This window comes from Neolamprologus brichardi, chromosome 23, assembly GCF_056152115.1.
Source record: "Neolamprologus brichardi isolate AB-2024 chromosome 23, ASM5615211v1, whole genome shotgun sequence".
Lineage (NCBI taxonomy): Eukaryota > Metazoa > Chordata > Actinopteri > Cichliformes > Cichlidae > Neolamprologus > Neolamprologus brichardi.
Genome location: NC_142125.1, coordinates 4356216 through 4380427, shown reverse-complemented (window position 1 = coordinate 4380427; position 24212 = coordinate 4356216). Strand labels below are relative to the sequence as shown.

At 43.7% G+C, this 24212-nt stretch overlaps 1 protein-coding gene across 2 annotated transcripts in view; it reads left to right on the top strand.

The window, feature by feature from the left end:
* agbl4 (AGBL carboxypeptidase 4) overlaps positions 1 to 24212 on the top strand; it is a 359352-nt gene that overhangs the window by 332930 nt on the left and 2210 nt on the right. For both annotated transcript variants that reach the window (XM_087836562.1, XM_087836561.1), the window contains 2 exons: positions 7557 to 7709; positions 13808 to 13970. In XM_087836562.1, coding sequence (XP_087692688.1) covers positions 7557 to 7709; positions 13808 to 13970 — 316 coding nt within the window. The remainder of the gene's footprint in view (positions 1 to 7556; positions 7710 to 13807; positions 13971 to 24212) is intronic.

Below are 24212 nucleotides of genomic sequence, written 5' to 3'. Positions count from 1 at the left end.
TTTAATATTAGAAAATTAATTTTCTCCCCGAAACAAACGTATTAGGTCCTGTCACGGCACCCAGATTGATTTTGCACCTTGAAATCCTCCCTAATGCCCTACTTCTTCTACACTGACTGCTCCACACTCTCTCTTTCCACGTCTGTCTCTTTTGTTCAACGGTCAGAATCGCCTTATGTGTGAAGTTGGCGACCTGTGTGTGCGGTTTGCACATCTATTTGTCTTTTTCTTCGCCTCTATGTCTTCTCCGTCCCCTCTCTCTGTGTGTGTTAAAACGTCCTCTGGTGTCAGCCAACCATTTCTGATCCATTTCTGAGATTTACGGCCAATTTTTCCCCATCATCCCTGCGTCGTTTCTATTCCTCCAACATCCCACTCTTTATTCTCCCTCCGTCGGAAGCTGAATTGTCTGCTTTTCACAGGAAGATACAGATGAAGCTCTCATACTCTGGCAAATTTTATGCGATTTTTCGCAACTTAGTTCAAAGGATTTTACCTTATCTTAATTTTTAACATAATATTTCAGATTATTTTTTCAGCGGCTCCCCTCTTGCTCCTCTCTACTCTCTTTTCTTATCACATTTTCTTCTATGTACCTATTACGCTCCTTCGCTTCCCCTTCCTGTGCTTTCCTGGCAAGCCCTCCCAACAGATGTGACAGCTTATGTGGCACTAAAAGGGCTGAAGCAGAGAGCTGCCTGTGCCCGTTCAGCCTGATTACAAGTCACCTCTGTGTTCATAAACAGACAAATACCACCATCAATTTGAGAGCATGATGCAGACTGAGAGGGCGAAGGAGAGAGGAGAAAATCAGATAGATGGAGACAGACGGTGGCAGAGTTTGGTGTCATTTACTCTCATCCATGAAGCAGGTCATGCCATCTGCCATGTTCTGTCACTTCTACATCATTAGTGGGTCACTAACCATGTGCCCCTGTGACCTGAATCAGCTCCTCTAACTAATGAAATAAGGGTTAGACTTTTACACTGTTTAAGTGTCATTATGTTGAATCCTTTCATGCGGGAAACTTTCCCCGGCAAGAATATTTAACGCTAACTTGGTTTCATAATAGAGCGGTGCCTTCTTCATAGAAAATATGCTGTTAGGAATTGATTTTGCCACCTGACTTGGGTTTGGAAGTGACCATTTTCCGGAAAGACATATCAAGTAAACTGGTTTATTTGATGAGGTCCTGTGTTGGAATCCAGCATCTAGCTAACCCCGTGTCTGCGTGGTTTCTCTCTCGTCCACAGTTGAAAGACATGTAGTTCGTGGGGTTAGGTTAGCTGATGATTCAACATCGGCCATGGGCAGTGTTGGGGAGTAACGGAATACATGTACCGCCGTTACGTATTTAAAATACAAAATATGAGTAACTGTATTCCGTTACAGTTACCGTTTAAAAAGGTGGTATTTAGAATACAGTTACTTTGTTGAAATAAATGGATTACACGGCTGTACTTCCCTGTTTCATATTGTGGCGGGTCAGGACTGTTTGGGTTTTGTTTGACAGCTACGTTCTGTTATTCCAGGCGGCGTTACGGTTGCCATGGTTACATGGTGACGCTCTCTCTCTGCGTGTTTCCTGGGTGAGAGAGGCCTTTTTGTTGTTGTTGTGCTAAGCTAATAGGCAGAATGCTACAGGTATAGCTCTAAAGAATGTAGCATCATAGGCAGTGTAGTCCGTGCTGCAGGGAGAATGGACTGCCATACCCGTTATGTGTCTGTGAGCGAGGGACGGAGAAAAAGGAAAAGTACGAGCTGTCATCGAGCAAAAACGGGAGCTGGAAGCATGTAAATATAATAATAACCACTGCAGCCAAGAAGAGTGCCTGACGAGCCCAGTTGTAAGTAAGCTATTAAGACTCGACTGTACACCGTGTTCGTGTTTTCCTCCAAAAACAATAAGTTCCGTTGGAGCAGCCTTTCAACGCCTCTCTCTGTCTCTCGCTAGCAAAGTTGACCCAGACAACAAAGTAAAGCTAGTTTTCGGCTACGAGCCCGACACAGAACCCACCGTATTAGCCAGAGGTCCCTTTACTACGGTTCGGAGCCGCGGACCTTCAGTAACAGTAATAAATCACAGCAATAGTACATTCATGTAGTTGTAAACAGCATGATAATATATTAAGTAATCCAAAGTATTCAGAATACGTTACTCTCATTGAGTAACGTAACGGAATACGTTACAGAATACATTTTGGGGCATGTATTCTGTAATCTGTAATGGAATACATTTTAAAAGTAACCTTCCCAACACTGGCCATAGGTCTGAATGGTTGTCTGTGTTAGCCTTGTGGCAGACTGACCACCTTTCCAGACTTCCCTCGCTTGGATAAGCGGAAAAGAATGGATGGATGGACGTATCCAGATATATGTGAGCACAGGAGGCTTCTACATTTTGAAGAAGTGTGCAATACACCACAAACAGAGACTGCTGGTGATTGTTTCCTATAGTGGTTTTTTTAAACATCTCTCATTGGTTAGTGGACTCCCATTTTACATAACAGACGCAGCCAATAGGTGTTTCGAGATGACACCGAGCAGAAAGTTAGCAGTCTGGTCAGAATCCAACTAACAATCAAAGTGTCCAAGCTCCTGATAAATCCACGGTTTGTTTAAATCTCAGAAGATGGAAATTAGGCTTCAGTCACAGAGGCCTAGAGATTGGTTGTTGTTGACCCCCTAGCAACCTCCAGGAAAAATGTGTATTCCTAGACCGTTTGAGGAAAGGTTGCTGGAGGCTGCTGGCTGTCATTGAGTGAAAGTGGTGGCAAAGAAGATGCTGCGTCACAGATCTCCTCGTGATTGCTAGCAGATTACAGCGGCTGTCTGTAGGCTGCATGTAGGATGCCGACTTGTCAACACTTGCAAACTTCCTTCCAAGTGGTGGTGAAAATGCCGCACAAGTCAGAACCAGAGACAGAGCCTTCAAACTGAGCTGTGGCTTTTGAAAAAAGCTGGTTGCAGAACAAACAGCTTGTAGAACTGGGGGAACATATATAGATGAGAACCGGGAGGAGCGTGTTTGGAGGCGTGGTCCTGCTTCTGAAATTCAGATACTTTATCTCCAGTTGCTTGTATCATGTTTACTTGTGCTGTATAGTTTAACAGGAGGAGTGGCTTCTGTTGGAGCCAGACTCAGCTTTATTTTTCCGCCCCCGAGCTCACGTTTAAAGTCCCTTCATTGTTTTTGAATGAATCAGCTGTGAACCTGTCAAAGGGGCTAGCAACCTCCCTTTCTTTGTAACTGCCAGTGCTTCATATACTGCCATATTGCAGACAGAAAAATGCACAACAGTCCTCCCACAGGTGTTATACTGGATAATTAATGTGGGATAAAATGCATTATACTAGTAGACTTAACTTTTTTTCTCCTGAACAAGCAGCAGTTCCCCTTCTCCCCAAAAGGTATGCTGCTGATGCCAAGAGCTTTATTCAGGAGCTTGTAATCCTGCTTCAATCAGCTCCTTTTTTCTTTCCGTGTAAAGATAAGCCCAGCATTTACGGCCCTCATCGCACCCCCGCACCCCGCTCTAATTAATATGCAGCAGATAAGTACTTGTCTGACAAAATTCATTCGTTTGACCTTCTAGGTTTTACACTAAACTGTTTGCCGCCACTGCAAGTTCACCGCAAGTTGAGAGTTCCCTGGAGTTTCTGAAGCTTTTGTTTCTCTCTGAGAGGTTTCATTTGGACACTCACTCTCTGTTTCTCTCTCTCGCACTCTCAAATTGTCTTCTGACGTTCTTTCGGCAGTCTCTGTTTCTTAATTGCCCCTAATTGCTTAATTACAATTTCAAATGAACAATTTTGGAGGTCAGAGCGGGTTGTTAATTGAAGCATCAATCACACTGGTGGGGCCTTCAGAACCGTCTCAGTTTGATTGGCAGGGCATTAGCTGAACATTGTATTAAGCATGGACATGACATTGTGGGGGTGCCATGGCTGTTACTGCCTTTTTTTTAGTGTCCTTCACAATATACTGCGAAGGAGACCATTGTAGCATGTGGCAACCATGTGGGTTTAGATTAGAGCATTGAAATGATAGAACTGAAGGTGATAGGTCAAAAGACAAGATAACTAACTCCCCCTGCTAACAAACAGAAAGACAGACAAACAGAACCGATTACAGCTTTCCTCCCTTTTGGGGAGAATAATATGTACACTATAAATCTAAGGAAAACAACTGCATGAAGGTATAATTCAAAAATATGCCTGACAGGTGTGTTCACCTGTCACAGAATGAAGAGTTATTACACAGCTTTATAGCGCTTATAGATTTATCAGGATTATCTGGTTGTCTCACTTTGTGAACATGAATATGTGAGTCACGTAACTCAACTTCTCTCTTTACAGTGTTCCTGAAGCTCAGTTTTTTCTTCCATGAGTCTGTGGGCTCGCTTTCAGTCTCCAGAATAAATTGGCAAAAGGAATCTAGAAACGGCAGTCAGTATACTTTGTGTACTTTGGGGCATGGTTTGGTTTTTACTCCAAAATTATGTTGCTGCAGATTAATAATCCCTACATGCATTACGTTATGTTGTTGAGGTCATGGGGGGAAAGGAGCCAATTCATCGCAAGGTTAACACACAGAAACGGACATCAATCCACACACATGTCGATGTTTATACAGCCAGCTGTCTTCAGATAAACGTGTGTGTGTTTGGGGTTTGGGAAGAGGCAGGATGACAATAACCCAACAACATTTAAGATGAATTCTTAGTTGATAAGATAATATTTTGTCTTCTGGCCTCAAGAGACATTGCCTAGAGTCGGCTGGCAGGCTGTTCAGAGTGTTATTTATAATTGTTTTTGCATTTCTACACACATTTGATTAAAGTGTACACACCTTAGGTTCACCGTGATTCCACACAGCCATCTAACACCCGTTTAACCTCTCATCTGCACCCAATCTACCATTTACCTGCTTGCCCGCCCTCCTCCAATCTAGCCGTTTCTACCTCCTCCTCCTCGCATTCCTCTCACTCCTCCCCCTCCACATATGGGGAGAGCCAGGAGATTATTAGGCTGGTTTCCCCGGCTTTGCCTGGCACACCTTGAGCTTCCTTTCCTGCTCTCTCCCTTTCTGTACTTTCTCCGTCTTCCTCCTGATTTGCTTTCGAATTCTTTACCCTTTTATTTTACCTTTTATTTTACTTTAAACATACATATGCATGTACATATACTTAATACACATCTCCCACCACCACCGCTGCTCAGTTGGCTGCATTTACCTTCGTTCCCTCTTTTTTTGTTTGTTTTGTTTTTCTCTTGTTTCTCCCTTCCTCTCCCCACGCTCCCCCTACCCCACCCAACCCTACCCTCTCCTGCTGCTGTTCCTCTCCTCTGGGGCTCCATCCATCAGGTTGTCGGGGGCTGCTAGCGGCCGACTCCCAGCCACCATATTTCACCGCCAGCCAGCCAAGCAGCTGACAGCACAGCCACCGCCAGGAAATTGCTTTGGCTGTGAGCGGAATTTCAAACACAGGCACACTGCGTCGCTTGGGCCGCCCAAGCACTGCTTCCCTCTCTCTCTCTCTCTCTAGTCTCTCTCCTGCCAATCTCCCTACACACATCTCTATGTCTCTCTCTATCTCTTTCTGTCTTTCTCTCATTTTCGCCCTCTCTCTGTTCATCTTTATATACTTATTCTCTCCTTTTCTCTCTCTTTCCACCCCCATCTCTGTGCTTTTCTGTTTTCCCATCGCTGTCTCTCCACATACTCACACATACGCACAGCCATGCGCATTGTTTTCCTCCTCTGCCTTTTGTCCATCTTTGCTGTTCCCTTCTCCTTTTGGCTTTTCCTACCTCCATCCTTCCCTTCTTCCACCCCTCATTCACTCCATACCCTCTTCTCTCCTTTTCCATCCTCTCATTCTTCCATCCCTCCTCCTCTTTACGACCCACAGGGGAACAAGGTGTGGTAGGGAATCGTTAATGAGCCGAGTGGGAAGGAGGGAGGGGAAGAGATAAAGAAGGAAAAGAAGCAGAATGAAAGGATAAAAGTAGGAAAAGGGGAACAATGTGATAAGATAGAGGAGGCAGAGAGGAGGGATGGCGCTGGCGGGTGTTGCTCTGGAGTTAAGGGTCTGGAGGTGTGTGTGGGGGGGGGTTGTGTGAGGGCTTGTGTGCTCGCCCTTGTCAGAACCAGTGTAAGACTGCTGAAGTGAGAAGGTTTTAGCCAAGTGAGGTCATATTTGCCAGTCGTCTCACCACACCTTGTTTCGCTTTAGGATTCCAGTTCAGGAATCATAATCTCAGTGTGAGATAAAAGCAGGTCTGTGTTTATTTCGAATCGTATATAGTTAAATTATGCAGCATGTTGTCATTTATTGAGAGAAATGCAAAAAGCAGATAAACCGCTACTGCCAGATAATACTATAAATACTACCATCCACATTTTGAGTGATGCTTTGGCAATTAGTGTGTACTAGTGTGTCTTAATAACTTGAAATGGCACAAGAAAGAAAATCTGCAAGTCAGTCACAGCTGTAGAAAACAAAGGTTTGAATGTGGAAAGAAGAAAAAATCGAATGCTTTTACAATAATTATATACTTTAATGTTTCCAGGAGCCATCTAACTATTGTTCTCAGTTTGTAGACAATCACACCCATTAGCAGTGCTTTCAGAAATAGAGCGAATTTACTCTTTGTGTCGCACTCAATTATTTTTCCGTGTGAACTTCGTGTTGTCACGTGTTTTAATTAAACGCCATTTGAATTAGTGTGACCGCGCTTCTTTAAATTGGCTGTTCTGATCTGCACTCTGATTGTTGACTCCAAAAAAATCAAATCTTGTGACGTTGCACAAATTATGTTAAATCTTTCAAACTGGAATGTTGTGATTCTCACAGCTGGTAGGTAGAGTCGGTGTTTGTGGGAGGCATCTGGAGTAATACTCGTGTATTATGATGGTCCTGCATCTTGTCATATTATAGCAAAGGTTGTAGCTGGAGGTCAGAAAAATATGCCATTTATTTGTATCATAAGATAAAAGTCTCTCTCTCGAACTCTGTGTGTGTGTGTGTGTGTGTGTGTGTGTAGACTGAGTGATAGCAGAGTCAAGCTGGAGAAACAGATCTTATCAAATCCATTTTACACAGAGTGTACTAGAGAGAAAAGACATTACACTCTCAATATGAAGTCGGGATTAACCTGATAAATACATTTGGTGTGCGTGATGAATCTGCGACGTCCACCTGAGCGTGCGTATTTTCACGATATTGCTCTCGGCTCACCCGACCATGTACGTACTGAAACCGTGCCCTTCAGAAGGACAGCCTGATGGAAGTTATGTGTGGGTGGTTGGCTCCTTTTAGGTATCAGCGTATTTTCGGTGTCTGGAGGGTTTCGTTGTCATCCCATGGGTGAAAGCCTCTCTCCGGCGAAGTATCCCCAGAGCCGAGAGAGGACTTTCCTTACTCCCAGCGGAGAATCTCTGATGTGGAGTGTTGCTCGCTGACAGAAAAGTATCCCGGCTAACCTGATGTTTTTTTATCATCTGTCTGTTTCCCTGTCCCTCTGTTCTCTTTCTCTTTTCCTCCATCAGAGAGTCAGTTTGGAGTTCTACATTGATGTTCATGCCCACTCCACTATGCTGAACGGCTTTATGTATGGCAACGTGTTTGAGGACGAGGAGCGCGTCCAGAGACAGGCTGTCTTCCCCCGACTGCTGTGCCAAAACGCGCCAGACTTCTCCTTTGTAAGTGATACAGACAGACAAGTGGGCTCGCGACCAAAATTACACCAGCTTCGGCCTTCGGGTTAGCTTGAAACGAGAACATGAAATTGTCATATCTCAGCAAATTCTGGCAAGGCGGTGTTCACCGAGGCACTTAATTGCCAACTGCTGCAACCTTAGTGGCAGTCAGTTGAGAACTTACGTAGCTTGCAATGGGTACCTTTCGGTTTTTACTGCATGCCTTTGAGGTAAGATGTTGATTTTAAATAAAAGCACCTGCTTGGTTTTAGGTGAGAGGAAAACACAGGCTACACACATATTAATTAAGAGTGTGCTTTGTGCCCAGCAGTCACGAGCAAAAATATGAAAATATCCCCTATTTTTGCCTGCGTAGAGGATTTACTGGCAGGGGAAATCCACGAGAATTGCAGTAATTTTTTTTAAAATGTTGTGTTATACGAGGTTTCAGTGCCTCGAGCAAAACAGACTTTTGTTTTAATCAGAAATGGTCAGAAATCTATTTAGATTTCAGTCAAATGGGATAATGCAAATTTGCTGCCTTTACTGAACGGAGACTGATCGTACTCAGACCACAGACGCCCACTCTGAGCATAGATTGTAAAAATGCGTGCATTCCAGAAATGATTTTTTTTACCTTGTCCAAGGATTAGAGGATACGGAGCCCCGCAGGGGACATGGGAGAAAAAAAAATGAAGACGGACTTTTGCGAGATCTCGCAAAACAAACTCGGGATCTCGCAAAACAAACTCGGGATCTCGCAAAACTTTTGCGAGATCTCGCAAACGTTTTAGCCGCATTCTTCGGACGCTGGCTCAAAGCCGACCGGGAGGTCGAGGCACGATGTGCCGGGAAAGCGGTGTTCCTCCCAGCTGTAGTAGGTCTCGACCTCCCGATAGCTCGAAGCTAACGGGAGGTCTCGACCTCCCGTTAGCTTCAAGCTAATGGGAAGAATGCAGCTAAAACTTTTGCGAGATCCCGAGTTAGTTTTGCGAGATCTCGCAAAAGTCCGTCTTAATTTTTTTTTTCTCCCATGTCCCCTGCGGGGCTCCGTAAGAGGAAGGGTGAAGGGAAGGCGAGCAAAAAGAGGGATAAGGATTACGAGAACAACAGCTGGAATGCTTTTTTGCATAGCGTTCGGGTTTGCTGGAGTCCTAAAGAAGTAAAATCTAAAAAAGATTCTCAATTGTGTAAAAATGCATATACTCAGAATGGTGAATGCGCATTTATGTTGTATCCAAGCACAGAAAACAAGCAGAAGGTCATGACGAAGCACAGGACTGTAAGTAGGCCAGGAGACTCTGTGTGAGTGACGCAGGTGTTCTGCTAAAGCGCCCTCCTAGGTGGTTAAAACTGAGTTTATTTTGGACGGGAAGGATTGTGCAAACCGAAGGGGGTGAGGAGGAGAAACAAAGGACAACAGCAAAAAAGAACAGAAGGGCACGTGGGTGGAAATATTCACTCAGTGACTGTGATGCTCCTCTACCTTGCTACACGTGCAGAACCTTATAACACCTTTTCATACAGATACATTATCCGCCGAGCTGGTTCGTCTCAGCCCCGGGTCCCTTCCACTGACCTTCGTTCTCTCGGTGACAGTGACATTTCATAGCAGATCCACTTACACACATCATAAAGAATAACCTTTATTGCCCATTGACACATAGGGAAGCCAGACAGGCAGATGTTCAGCCACACACATATGGAAATGTCACTTATTGTCAGCGTCTATACTCTATGCCGCATTACGAAGGACAAGTACGACGCTATTTCTGGAGAACTTCTCTCTTTTCTCTGTATTGCTTGTGTGACAGCTGGCCCAGGGGTCATCTCCCTCACTGTGCTTTTGTCCCTGTGCCCATTCAGCACTACCTAAAACCCAGTGCAGCAGCAGCAGCAGCAGCACAACACAATCATGGCAAACTCCCACTGGTGGCAGCCAAGTCTGCATTTCAGCAAGGCAACTCTCAGTGCACCAGAGTGGAGTGACAGTGAATGGAAACTTTTTTTTCTATGCACTCGTCCCAAGACGGCATCATAGCCGTGTAGTATAGCTGACAAGCTCAGAACTAAAAATAAATGTAATTTTTCCCCCTGCTTTAGCCGTTTACAGCCAATCTTTGAAATGACATTGTACAAAACTACTTTAAAGAACTTCCGAGGCACAAACACGTTTTCACTGAAGAGACTAATCACAGCAGCTTTTTTAAAAAATGTTCTTTCATTGGTTACTTTAGAGTAGATATGACTCAATCAAGATCTATATCTATGTAAGAAGTGGACTAACCCAATTTCTGTTCTACAAGGACATACTGCATTCACTAAGTAAAGAAATCACTAATAATAAAAGTAGTGATATTAGTGGGACCTCCACAAGCTGGAATGGTATCCAGTATAAAAATCTGACAAATCAGACCCACTGTGGTGACCCCTTGTAGCAAGGGAGCAGCTGAAAGTAGGAATATCGTTGTCCAGTAGACACGTTCCTTTGGATGTTTGGATAGCTGAATGAATAACAGAATGCCAGCCTGAAAGTGATCCACCTATCATCTCACATTTGCGGAACTGCGACCTGGCCAGCCAATGGAGGCGCTGGCCCAAATGGTGGCACGCAGAGGGAGCAGGCGGCAGTGTTTCGGCCCGAGTGCCGGATGCAGCTAATACAAAATCTGGCAGCTCGGCTCGGGTCCTGGTTGACACCGTCGCCGCCGCCCCCACTGACGTCCCTCGACTTCATGAGAGTAGCTGATGTCCGGTTTGCTCTGTGCTGACTCCAAGGGTGAGGCCAGCCAGGACACAGCCTACCTCCACACCCGTACCCACTCTGCAGGTGGGAGCAGCTGGTGCCAGAACCCCCCCAACCCCCCCTGGAAATTACGCCCCTGTCCTGCTCAGCCACCTGCTCTGCCGGAGCTGGGGGTCGTGGCGTGCTCTGTCTGAACCGGCGGACAGCGAGCCAGGGATTCTGCACAGCTGGAGACAGGGGAAAGCGCGGGAGGGACCTGCCCTGGCCGAGTCGAGGGTCTGCGCACCACCTGGACTTTCCTCGCTTCCACCAGAGGCTAACGCCGGCTGCCTGCCAAGTCGCCTGTGAGCTTTGGCTCACATCCGCGTCTGCTGCACCACCACCGCTTGCCACGCGGTCAGCCTGCAGACCAGCTCCGTCGCCTCCGCTGGAAACGCGGTCGGCACCCGGGTTTAACACATCTCTGTTGCTAGACCAAGGGTGGGCAATCTCAGTCCATGAGGGCCGGTGTCCCTGCAGGTTTTAGATCTCACCTTGGGTCAACACACCTGAATCACATGATTAGTTCGTTACCAGGCCTCTGGAGAACTTCAGGACATGTTGAAGAGCTAATTTAGCCATTTAAATCAGCTGTGATGGTTCGAGGACACATCTAAAACCTGCAGGGACACCGGCACTCGTGGACTGAGATTGCCCACCCCTGCGCTAGACGATGGAATGGGGATGCCGACAGTCGTGGCTGATTCCCTCTCCTACTCACGGAGGGGGAAGTAGGTTCGGCCGGATGGCTCCCCGGCCTCAGTCGGGCGATGCAGGTATGTGGCAGGGCGTGGTCTGTGGCGCCGCTGTGGCGAGGCTGACACCGACTAAAGCGGCATCAGCAATTACGCCTCACCTGCATTGAAGAAGAATGAACTAGCTCCTGTTGTTGTTGTTGGCGTTTGTATTGGGCTGACAGCTGAAAAGCAGCAGCCGTGAGTTGTAGAGACATCAACCGGGAAATAAAGTGTTTGAAAGTGTGAATATGTGGTCGGGTCCGTCATGGGTTTGTTACAGCCATTTAACCATTTCACATGATTTTTCTTTGATTTTCATTTATGGAAGGCTAACCTAAGGTGTTAATTAGTAATACTTTTTATGTAGCTGGAAAAGTTGCAATGTGCCACAGTTCAGGCTGTTTGCGCTGAATGTCCTCCCTCAGACTCCTGTTAGTATTATTAACACGCTGTAGGAGATTTAATGCGCACAGTCTTGTGAGTGTTGGAAAACAAAGCACACTCCTCTGCTGCTGACCTGATGCCCTGCCTTGTTTTTGCACTCTTCAGCATTGAGCTGCTGAAATCAATTTTAACTGGAAACAGCTTTCACCACCAGAGATGATCTTCGACATGAAGGTGTCATGGTCCTGGGTCTATTTTTGGGTTTTTGGACTTTCCAGTTTCGTTTATATCAGTATTACGAGATTCCAGGTGTGCTTAGTGTTTGTGTGACTTCTTGTATTTGTTCCTGTTATTGAATTTAGTCTTGTTCTTGGTTCCTAGTTGTCCTAGTTTTATTCCTCCCTCTGTGTTCCCCTCTTGTGTCAAATCCCTTGCATTAAGTTCATTCAAGTGTCTGTGTCTTTACTTCCTGTTTTACTTTGGGTGTTTGTATTCTTTGTGCTTTGCTTTTAGTTTTGCTTCCTGCGTCTTGTTTCCCGTGATTTAGTTCACCTGTGTCTCGTTCGCCCCAGCTCTTCCACTCCCATAATCCCTCTTCTGTGTAAATATAGTTCCCGTCTTCCCCTTTGTCTTTGTCAGAGTATCACTTCACTTTCTTCTCATGTATTCCAGCTCCTAGACACTAGATTTACTTCTCACTTGAGGTTTGCATTTTGTATTTTCACCACCACTTTAATAAACAGCTTGATTTTAGTTAAACACACTCTGCCTCTTCGTGTCTGCAAGAGAAGTTTGCATTCATGTTTTGTGGACATTTAGGAACTGAGGTGAAATTTAAGATGTAGAAATAGTTAACTTGCAAGCACGTGCTTATTTCTACATAAAGCAGACTTGGTAAAACATTAGTGTTTATTTTCTGACTCATTAAAGGTTTGGGGTGTGCGATTCTTCAACAGAATGTAAGGAATTAACTGTGATGAAGTTATGCCAGAGATGTCAGATATGTTTTGTGCTGCAGAGCTATCTACTGAATTAGTTTTCAGTTTCAGTTTTCAGTTTTCAGTTTTATTTGTCATATGCAAGTTAGCACAGGGTCAACATTGCAATGAAATGTGTTTGACGAGCAGCAGTCACTCAGCAGCATGATACAGTAGAAGAAAATATAATAAAATATAATAAAATAAAATATAAAAATAGTAAGGAGCTAAATATTAGAGAGACATGGTAAAAGAGAAAAGATGACTAAATATATATGTATCTATAAACATAAATATATGTACACTAGTGATTAAATAAGAAAATCTTGAAAAGAAATATGACGGGAGGGCAGATGGGATATTGCACAGGAATGAGCAGCAGAAAATTACAGTATTGCACTTTTAAATATAAATATCAATAACAATAAAGTGAAGTGACCAGTGCAGATTAAACAGAGTATTTGTGAAGCTGCAGGGTAGCTTCTGAGTGCTGTGTTGTGTGTGTTTAAGTGTTGGGGTTGAGGTGTCGTATGGCTTGGTGGTAAAAACTGTTTTTAAGTCTTTACACTAACCAGCTAGCCTCATCTCATCTTCTCATCTCATACCACTTTGAGATAATGTTGAGATAGTAAATCACTAACATCCAGTTTGTCCTCACTCCAAGAGAGGAAGAAATTGTGCTGCCCAGATAGTTGCATAACTAGGATTGTTTTTAGCCTAACACTAGTTGCGTGCTTCAAACACTTCCTGAAACAGTCACACCAGGCAATGCAGGGAACTTGAATCCTCTGCATGGTTTCTCTAGCCAGTCATTGTGCTATGTGTTGTGATTTTCTAAGCTGTAGCCGTGTTTGGTTAAAACAGAACCTCTAAGGATCCATCAGAAACAACAGAGATGTACTCTACTTTTCAGAAACTGGTGGCAGCAAACCAAAAACCAGCACATTGGACTGGAAGAAGGTGTCTGCCCATTCAGGCTTTTGAAAATAGTGTGACTACTTGGTCTCATGCCATACACCTCTTCTTTCCAGATTAGGTTTTCTGGGACTTTGGGAAACATTTTGTAGTAGAATTCTGTAGTTTTTATACTATTTGTTGCATTACAGACTTAATGCAACAAATGCTATAACATTCTCCAGACTCCAGCATCTCTGCCGACATAAAGACTTGAATCTAAACCTTTAATGTATCTCAGTTTTTTTCCATCTGTTTCTCTAGTCCAACACTTCCTTTAACCGTGACGTGGTGAAGGCCGGTACCGGTAGGCGTTTCCTTGGCGGTCTTCTCGACGACACGTCCTACTGCTACACTCTCGAGGTGTCCTTCTACAGCTACATGACAGCTGGCGGCACTGCTCCTGTTCCCTACACTGAGGAGACCTGTATCCTTCACTGTGTGTGATCTCTCCACGTGGAAGCTAAAGAAAACAAAATCTGTTTTCTCTTTAAAGTGAAGAGACCAGCAGTTAATGTTCTCTCTTCATTTCTCCCGTCTCCTCTTCCAAAACACACCAAACAAGCACTGTTTCCGCAGCAACAATCTCCCACTGAAATCAAGCCAACTGATCTTGTAATCGCTGGAGTCATTATTTTAATGTTTGTGTTTTGAGCGTTACCGCATGTGTGTGTGTGTGTGTGTGTGTCAGGTCATGTGTACTCACTAGAAAAGCATGTTGATCTTTTGTTGCCTCTTGTTGCGACAGATGTGCAGTGACAGAATAGGGATGTGATAGCTGTGTCTATTGATTTCATTTACAAAAGAGAGAGGAGAAAAAGGGGCTCGTGTTGGCATATTTAGCACTGCGCTCATGTGCGCAGACGGAGCGACGGTTGCTGTAAAACAGCGAAACAAACGGGATGTCTGTCGGCTACAATCGTGAGCGCAGCCTTACATTTATCACGGAGACTGAAGGTCACAGGTGTCTTAATGGAGGCGGACGGGAGGAAGTTTTCCTTCGGCTGACCTTCTCAGGGCTGAAGAGCTCCTGAAAGCTGGCCGATGGGGGTTTGATCTTACCGATAGAGTGAGTGAGAAGAGGGAGAAAGAGAGATTTAGAGAGTGAGATAAGGACCCTACATATGAAAAGTATGTGCTCCCCTACACATACTCCACAGGCGAAGGGGTGGGTGGATATAGATGCAGCCCTAGTGCCCTCTAGTGCCAATAACTAGCAAAATCTGCCTCGCCAAAAGAAGAGGCAAGTCACGATTCATTAACACATGGAAAGTTAGATATAGGAAGATCAGTTTTACATATGCATCACTACTAGTCTTTATGGTAATGTTGTTTTTTGGTTTTTAAGTGACAGACGAGAGACTGAATAAAAACAAGTCGTCTCTTCCTGCTTATAGAGGCTAAAAAATGCATATTGTGATGTTGCATGTGTGTTTTCCCACAAAGGTTTATGACTTTAATGCTTTTGATAGAAACATCTCAGCTCGTTGCATTGCACACATGGAAGAACCAGCATGCGTACGCACACAGGGCAGCCGCAGAAAAAAAAATATGGTAATACACGGAAGAGACAAGTGTCTGGCTGTTATGCTAAACAAAATGCACATAACAAATTCCACTCTGTGTTTTCGTTTGAGGTGGTGGCGGCGCTGGGTTCAGAGCCTGTTCTGTTCGTGTGTGTCTGTGTGCATTTATTCTGAAGGTCAATTTATGAGAGAAACCACATCTGTTGGGAGGACTTCTTTCTTTGTTTTCCAAATGTGTGTGTGTGTGTGTGTGTGATGTAGGTTGTGAAAAGGGAGGGTTCCAAAGAGGAGGAGCTCCACAGGGTGGGTACGCAGCACAGGGACCTGGTGTAGAGTGGAGATTGAGGTCAGGCAGGTTGAAGAAACCGACCATGTAAGTTTTTATGCCCCAGCAGTCAGCTCGATGGAGCGTGCAAATCATCAACAGAGACCTTTAGCATCTGCCCCCCCACCCACCACTCCTCCCCTTTCTTGTTTCTCACCTGACACAAACACACACACACACATGCACAATCCACTAAACTAATACATGACAAATAAATAATAACCTAGGCCCCTAACTCCTACCACCTTCCAAAAATGCTGCCCTCGCCCTTTCATTTTTCCTGACTCGCCTCCACTGCTGTGACTTGTAGCCACCAAAATTGAAATCTTAACCTTTCACACAGCCGAGGCTTTTGTCACAGTTTGAAGGTGCCTCAGAAAACAGCGTAATTCAATGTGTGTGTCTGTCTGAGTTTGTTTTTCGATTCCTCCTCCTCCTTTCGCGCGTCTCCTCTATTCTGTCCTTTCCTCTCATCTCATCACCCAGAACATAACAGCTCATTATATCATCTAGTCAAGCTGAGAATCCTCTTCTCTGAAACAGCAGGGACAACCTCTATTGTGTGTCTGTCTTCTCTTTGTCCTCTAATCATTTAACACCTGTGAGCCGGTTTCCATGTGTGCATGCTCATACCTCCTCTAGCACCTATATTTTCTTTATGCTTGCATGCTCTTCTTGCAGCCACTTCCATCAAAGTAAATACCACACGGCAAACTCACAGTAAAAATATTTTAGCCTTGTTTATTGTCTGCACTTTCTTCTTTCTTTTTTAAAAAAGTAAAACTGCATTTTTTGCAGTTTTTTTATGAGGGACCTTCCGGTTCACACCGTGGAAGTTCAGCTGGAAGGGAAAGGGGATGAAGGTTGAGATAAACTGGGATCTTGTTCAAAACTCTGCGTGATGCTTTCTGTTGTGGGTTTGTGTGCGTGTGTAACATAGCCGGTGTGTTTTTCTTTTTGTGTAAGCTTTGGGAGCCTACTTACCTTGTGTGTGCGTGTGTTCTTTTTCTGTTTTATCTGAGCAACAGGGATCTCTTTGACTTTGAAGAATTAGTTCAAAATTTCTGAAGCCATTAAGAATTTGCTTCCCTGGAAGATTTTGCACTTGTTTTTCCTGTTTTGAAGGGAGCGTCATTGCTCCTTCTTCTTCTTCTGTCATAATAGAGTCAGGTTTTTTTTTTAATTGTTGTTGTTGTTTTTTAAAGGAGCAATGCACTTTTCTTTTGTGTTCTCTTTCTGCAAGTTTTTTCTCCTTCAGTGGAGAGAGATATACAAAGAAAATGGCATTCTTCTCATCAAAGGTGGTCACTCCTGATTTAATCAAGCAACAATGTTTGGGTCTTTATTCACAGCAGTAGGTTAGATGCACTGATACAGCATGGATTGACAGCCAAGACAGCTGGCAATAAAGCTACATATCTGCACACTCTCAAACACATGTGCATACGCACATAGACAAATAGGTGCTCCTCTTTATCTTCATGCGTATGTGATGTCTGTCTGCCAAAGCAACAGCACTCGACAGGCACCTCACCATAACAGTGGGACTCCATGAATACCAGAGCTGCCAATGGAACACAGTATGCATCAGTGAACCTGACACCCAATGGACAGGCTGTGACAAGTATGCAAATGATATAGCTTGGAGGCAAATATGCTTCACTACCACACATCATCCACATCACATCACACAGATACGCGCAAATGGATAGGTGCTCACATATGCAAGCCAGCGCACATAGACACCCGCATCTACGCACACAGTTGATTGCACAAATCTGGTTGCCATGCTCAGATGAACAGGTGTCCTCATATGAGTACTCACAAAGATGCACGAACACATATGTACATCACCGGTGGTTTTTTTCTTTTTTCTTTTACTTATGTTGATAAGGCTGGAAAGCCTAAGAAAGTTTGCAGATATTATTCGCTCTAGAAAATGCAACATTTCTGCTTTAAAAAAACAAGTGGTGCTGCAAATGTGCAGTTGGAAACTTTTGAAGTACTAAAAGAAGTTCAATTTCAGTTCAGGTTTAAATACTGAGAGGAATTGAGGGCTTCAAAATACAGTGGAGCTGGAAAAGTCAGCTGAGGTACAGCTAAAGTGCTGGAGATAAAGGCACTGACATTAAATTTCAAATGTAAGAGAGACATCAGTCGAAATGAACTGAGAAGCCACAGAATCCACTGTTAACATGTGTTTGAAAATTTCTTAAGCCTTTGATTTAAGTCCTGAAAGTAAATAAGGAGAATGCAAAAGAAAGGAGACAGAGAATAATAGACCATATATTTGTTTTGGAAAATAATTAAGTGTTTAACAAGGAGTGTCAAAAAACATGACCTTTTACTTTATTTAGTACGGAGCCCCGCAGGGGACATGGAAGAAAAAAAAATTAAGACGGACTTTTGCGAGATCACGCAAAACAAACTCGGGATCTCGCAAAAGTTTTAGCCGCATTCTTCGGAGGCCGCCAGCTCGAAGCCGACCGGGAGGTCGAGGCACGATGTGCCGGGAAAGCGGTGTTCCTCCCGGCTGTAGTAGGTCTCGACCTCCCGTTAGCTTCGAGATGGTGGGTGTCAGATCTCCGAAAACATCGGAGCACTTTTGCAAATATGTGATGTCTTGTAAACCGAGCAGGTATCTGACATTTACACAACTACATTCACGCCTCAAAATATCTTAAAAGTGTATTTTGTGACCCAGAAAGAGTAATATTACAACTAAGTAGCTGCCGCCATTGTTGGAATTCAACTTTTGCGAGATCTTGCAAAACTTTTGCGAGATCCCGAGTTTGTTTTGCGAGATCTCGCAAAAGTCTGTCTTAATTTTTTTTTTCTCCCATGTCCCCTGCGGGGCTCCGTAATTTAGTAGCCCAACACGCTGTCATCCCAAAACGTTGGCCACCCAACCCGTCGGAAACATTGGAAAACAATATCTAATACCAGGAGCATCATTCTATTGAATTCCATCCACACTCCGGCGCGTATCATAGGGACCTTTTGGGTTACTATGAGATGCCTCCGGACGTGACAAACTGTTGGTATGTTACGCATTGGGAATGAGAACGTTTAGCTTGTGCTCTGAAAGTTGCAGCTGAACTTTCCTCCACACTGACTAGAAGAAATCTCTTTTCCACTATTGAAAACATGAAGTGCTGAGTTTGGGTCAGCAGGTTAACATGACCAGAAGCCTTTTAAGCTTTAATTACTCTTGAACCATTCTGACCTTTTCTGTCTTCAATTCAATTCAATTCAATTTTATTTATATAGCGCCAAATCACAACAAAAGTCGCCTCAAGGCGCTTTATATTGTACAGTCAGTGTTGGGAAGGTTACTTTTAAAATGTATTCCATTACAGATTACAGAATACATGCCCCAAAATGTATTCTGTAACGTATTCCGTTACGTTACTCAATGAGAGTAACGTATTCTGAATACTTTGGATTACTTAATATATTATCATGCTGTTTACAACTACATGAATGTACTATTACTGTGATTTATTACTGTTACTGAAGGTCCGCGGCTCCAAACCGTAGTAAAGGGACCTCTGGCTAATACGGTGGGTTCTGTGTCGGGCTCGTAGCCGAAAACTAGCTTTACTTTGTTGTCTGGGTCAACTTTGTTAGCCAGAGACAGAGAGAGGCGTTGAAAGGCTGCTCCAACCGAACTTATTGTTTCAGAGGAAAACACGAACACGGTGTACAGTCGAGTCTTAATAGCTTACTTACAACTGGGCTCGTCAGACACTCTTCTTGGCTGCAGTGGTTATTATTATATTTACATGCTTCCAGCTCCCGTTTTTGCTCGATGACAGCTCATACTTTTCCTTTTTCTCCCTCCCTCGCTCACAGACACATAACGTGTATGGCAGTCCATTCTCCCTGCAGCACGGACTACACTGCCTATGATGCTACATTCTTTAGAGCTATGCCTGTAGCATTCTGCCTGTTAGCTTAGCACAACAACGACAAAAAGGCCTCTCTCACCCAGGAAGCACGCAGAGAGAGAGAGAGCGTCACCCTGTAACCATGGCAACCGTAACGCTGCCGCCTGGAGCAACAGAACGTAGCTGTCAAACAAAACCCAAACAGTCCTGACCCGCCACAATATGAAACAGGAAAGTACCGCCGTGTAATCCATTTATTTCAACAAAGTAACTGTATTCTAAATACCACCTTTTTAAACGGTAACTGTAACGGAATACAGTTACTCATATTTTGTATTTTAAATACGTAACGGCGGTACATGTATTCCGTTACTCACCAACACTGTGTACAGTAGATACAGAGAAAAATCCAACAATCATATGACCCCTATGAGCAGCACTTTGGCGACAGTGGGAAGGAAAAACTCCCTTTTAACAGGAAGAAACCTCCGGCAGAACCAGGCTCAGGGAGGGGCGGGGCCATGTGCTTGACAATTCACTGCTAGAATTCACAGGCCCAAACATAGCTACTACCACCACCGTCTTTCATACGATTCCTACGCTGGAATGCTGTGTTTTCCTTTCTCGTAACAAAATGCTTCTAATTTAAGCCACAAAGTAGTATTTTGGTTTCCACCCATCCACATATTGTTTAAGCAGTCTCTGAACTATTCATGTGACCTACAGACCGTGTTCTTCAGGTGTTTTTTATGAACTGATCAGAATGTCTTGAATTTGCTCCATTTGTACAAAATCTATCCAGCTGTGGATTTGTGGTGTCCAATCTATATAGATATGGTTCAGTGCTGAGTCGAGCAAAGTCTCATTTGTTTGCGCAGTGTTTCACTTCCATAAACCTGTGCTGTAAATGTCACAGCTGATTGTCAAACCTTTAAATGAAAACAATTGATTATAATTTCAAATTGAAACTAACCACTAATCCACATACATTTCCACCCAACAGATAAATCATATTTTCCTCAATAAATAAATTGCCAAGTTCATTATATTTTATCTCTTCTGTTCAGTTGGGCCCTTTTTTATGTACCTTTTGTGAGCACTAGTGTGAGCATCCCTATATCTAGTTGTTTTTATTGTTTTCATTTTTATTTATTATCAGTTCTGTCATAAGATTGTACCACTATAAAAGCAAATACATAAAGGATTAATGACAGCAATAAGAAAGAACATAAAGACACACTTCGAGCTATAAACCACAGGTACCAGATGAGATATGTGTGGATATTTTTAGTCACATTTTTTTTTTATAGTATTTTTCTTTCATGAACTTATGAAAACAGAAGCAGTCTTTCTTAACTAACAAAAAAACTGAAAAAATAATAATTACTGGCTCATAGAAATAGCATCCATTATCTCATTTCAGCGATGATTCAAAAGATTTTGATATTAGTGAATACTTTGAGAAAACACAAGCCTTTTTTCACACTCATTTCGTTACTCGGGCTTCGGCGCTTGTCTCCTTGGCAGTGTCAGGTCCTCCTGTCAGGGATTTAAATCAGCTCCTGTTTGTCCCTTTGGGTAACAGGACGTGAGGTCTTTCAGCCTACTGATTTGCTACTGGGGACAAAAATGTCCCTTTCTGTATTGCTGTTGTTGACTACCCTCCTGATTAGCATTGATAATTAGCTCTCTACGTGTCAGTGCAGTGACAGGACCTGTCACTGGCCCGTATTGATGACTTGAATGTCCCCTTGCTTGTCTCCTCGTTAACTCCCGTCCAATCTCGACAGCATTCTCCGCGTGTCTTGTTCGTTTTACCACTAGGGGCTTTGCTGTCTGCTCATCACCTTGTCTGTCTGTCTGGCAGGACCAGGCACGAGAGACATAGCAGTGAAAGCCGCTAAATGCGGCGCTGACAGCAAACAGCTGCAGTAAACAAGTCATGACGCTCCCCATCCCCTTTGTCTCATGCGTCCCATATCTCATCAGCGTCTTTGCCGGCATGCCCTTCAGCCATGACAGTGACCGCCTATTGATTAGACAAGACCGTTATGTGTACCAAGATGTTAAAGAATACGCCTCACACACCTCAGCAACACATCCTGACAGGCTGCACACACACACCCTCTCTATGTCCTTCCCAATAATGGATAATGATTATCCAATGATAATGATAATGTTCTGAGCTCCTGTTAATGAGACAATATTAATAATATTTTGAGTATTAGTCCTTGTGTTATTCAACAGAGACTCCCTCAGAGTGCACCGAAGCAGCTAAAGCAGCTTTTCTAAATATTTCCACCACCATCCACCGCTTTAATCCTTGCTACAGCCCGCCGACTGTTTCCTGGCTCGCACATGCATCACTTCCTGCTGGAGCAGCAGTCTCATTCCAGACCCTACGGTTTCCCCCGGCAAAGTGCCAGGCAACAGTCAGGGCATCCTCTCGGTCTCTGACCATTTACCCTGTGGAAGAAGTTCTCCTTCAGAGGCTGACCGTCCATCACAAAACCTCCTGTAATAGACCGTGAGTCGTGACAAGCCAAGCTGAGAGGCCATCTGTGCACGGTGGGGTCCGAGTGATATTTTTGTCGCCGAGCGTACTTGGCCACAGAGCTCAGGACTGGCACCAAGCTCTGCTGAGGAAAGAGAACTGAGGAAAACACCGAAAACTTTCCAGAGGTCAGAGGGAATACGCAGAGTGGGTTTTGCTCTTGTTTATCAGTGTCTGTTTACATCTTTGACTAAGGGCGTGTTTGTGTGCAGATTAATAACTACGTATTTACATATCTGCTATTCTTAGTCACAATATAAGCTTGAAATATTAGTCTGCGGGTTTGCTGGTAAGCTCATAACTTTGGTCCAACCAAGAGAGTGTATATAGTAGCTGATATAGTCAGTGGGATGTCCACCTTTGCTCTGTGGTCTTACAGGCATCAGCATCTTGGTTTTTTGAATTTGGAAGATCAAGGGGTTGATTTGGCTGAGAAACCCATTACACTGCACAAATAAGTAGACACACACTGCTCTATCATTGGTCTAAATGATATCATCATTTACAAAATTAAAACAGCGCTATATTTCAATTAACTTAAAAGTAGAGACAAAGTACATAAACTCATCACAAAAGTGCTTACAGAATCTGTAATCAAGCAGTTGGTAGGGCTGTTTTTCAACAGACTACACAATTGCTCTTCTTTTTTGCAGCTTCTTGCCATTAGAAGTTTTTACATCTACATGATTAATTTATTCCAGATGCTTTCTTGGCTTTACCGAGGCCCAGTTTAAGATGAATAAGCATTATTTAAACTACAGGATGGGCCATTTATATGGATACACAGTAATAACATGGGAATGGTTGGTGATATTAAAGTCCTGTTTGTGGCACATTGGTATATGTGAGGGGGCAAACTCCTCAAGATGGGTGGTGACCATGGTGGACATTTAGAAGTCGGCCATCTTGGATACAACTTTTGTTTTTTCAATAGGAAGAGGGTCATGTGACACATCAAACTTATTGGTAATGTCACAAGAAAAACAATGGTGTGCTTGGTTTCAATGTAACTTTATTCTTTCATGAGTTATTTACAAGTAACTTCGTTCACAGCCATTGACATGTTGAAGAGGTTAACACGTGATTACAAGGAGTTCGCCTTGTAATCGGAAGGTTGCCGGTTCGAGCCCCGGCTCCGACAGTCTCATCGTTGTGTCCTTGACAAGACACTTCACCTACTGGTGTTGGCCAGAAGGGCCGATGGCTAGGGGGGACTAGTAAAAGCGCTATACAAATACAGGCGATTTACCATTTATAACTCCGCATCACAGTAATCACAGATTAACTCTTAATTTGTGCCATCGTCATGTCAAAATGATACTCTCTTGATATTACTACAAACTGACAAAACAACATAACCTCTTTTGTCCATCTGTAGTTTCATTTCAACCTAATCAGTATCATCAGGTAGCAGCGCCGAGACAGACTGCCAGGCCCCTGCCCACACAAATGCACACACACATTCACAGCAAGTCTGGCCTGATGCAGGACTCACAGACAAACAGCCAGATGGGGTATTAACATAGAGTGTGGAGTCGTGTGGAGAGTGTTGCCATGAGCCTGCCGGGTGAAGAATGAAGTCGTGTGCAAACTCCTCAACGCTCACATCAATGCATCATCAAAGGCCAAGGTGACGGGCTCTTTCCGTATTTACAGGCCTAACTTACCAGGTATACTGCTGGGATTTTGTGTCTTTGTGTTGCTTGAAGTATGACAAACTACAAAGCCAGAAGGGTACACCAAGACAGCCTGTTCAAACCGTGGATGGATAGTTTACAAGTTAACAGCTTTGGCCAACTATTTGTCACTTTTATGACGATCATAATTTATGTGGCTTAAAAAGTTCGATGGGAAAAATAAAAATGACCAAATCATCCATCCCATTTTTCCCCTCATCATGCTAAATCTCTTTCTTCTTCTTTTTTTTTGTATGCGAGTGGTTTCAATCACATAAATAGATAGTCTAGCAGATGACAGGTCATATCTGAGTATCTACAAGGTAATGACAAGGAAAAGTGACAGATTACGTCTCTGTGTTGTTCCATCATGCACGAGCCTTTTGAAGAATGGAGCTAGGTAGAAGTGAGTGCCACATGATAGGAAAAACCCTCATAAATATGTTTTGTTCCAGGTTCTGCATGGATGGATGTCTCGTAAGGATGAATATGTTTATATATAGTGTGAAAGGGTGGCTAGATTGATAGGCAGCTGGCGCTGATTTTGGTGTTTTTACAGTTCACTCCCTTCAGTGACTACATGAAACGTACGTCTGTTAGTAACATTGTTCTTATTTATCTGAATTTACTCTGTCCGCACTCTTGGTGATTGGGGACGTTGTCGGCATTCGGTCGTTCACTATTTCTCCATTATCTGA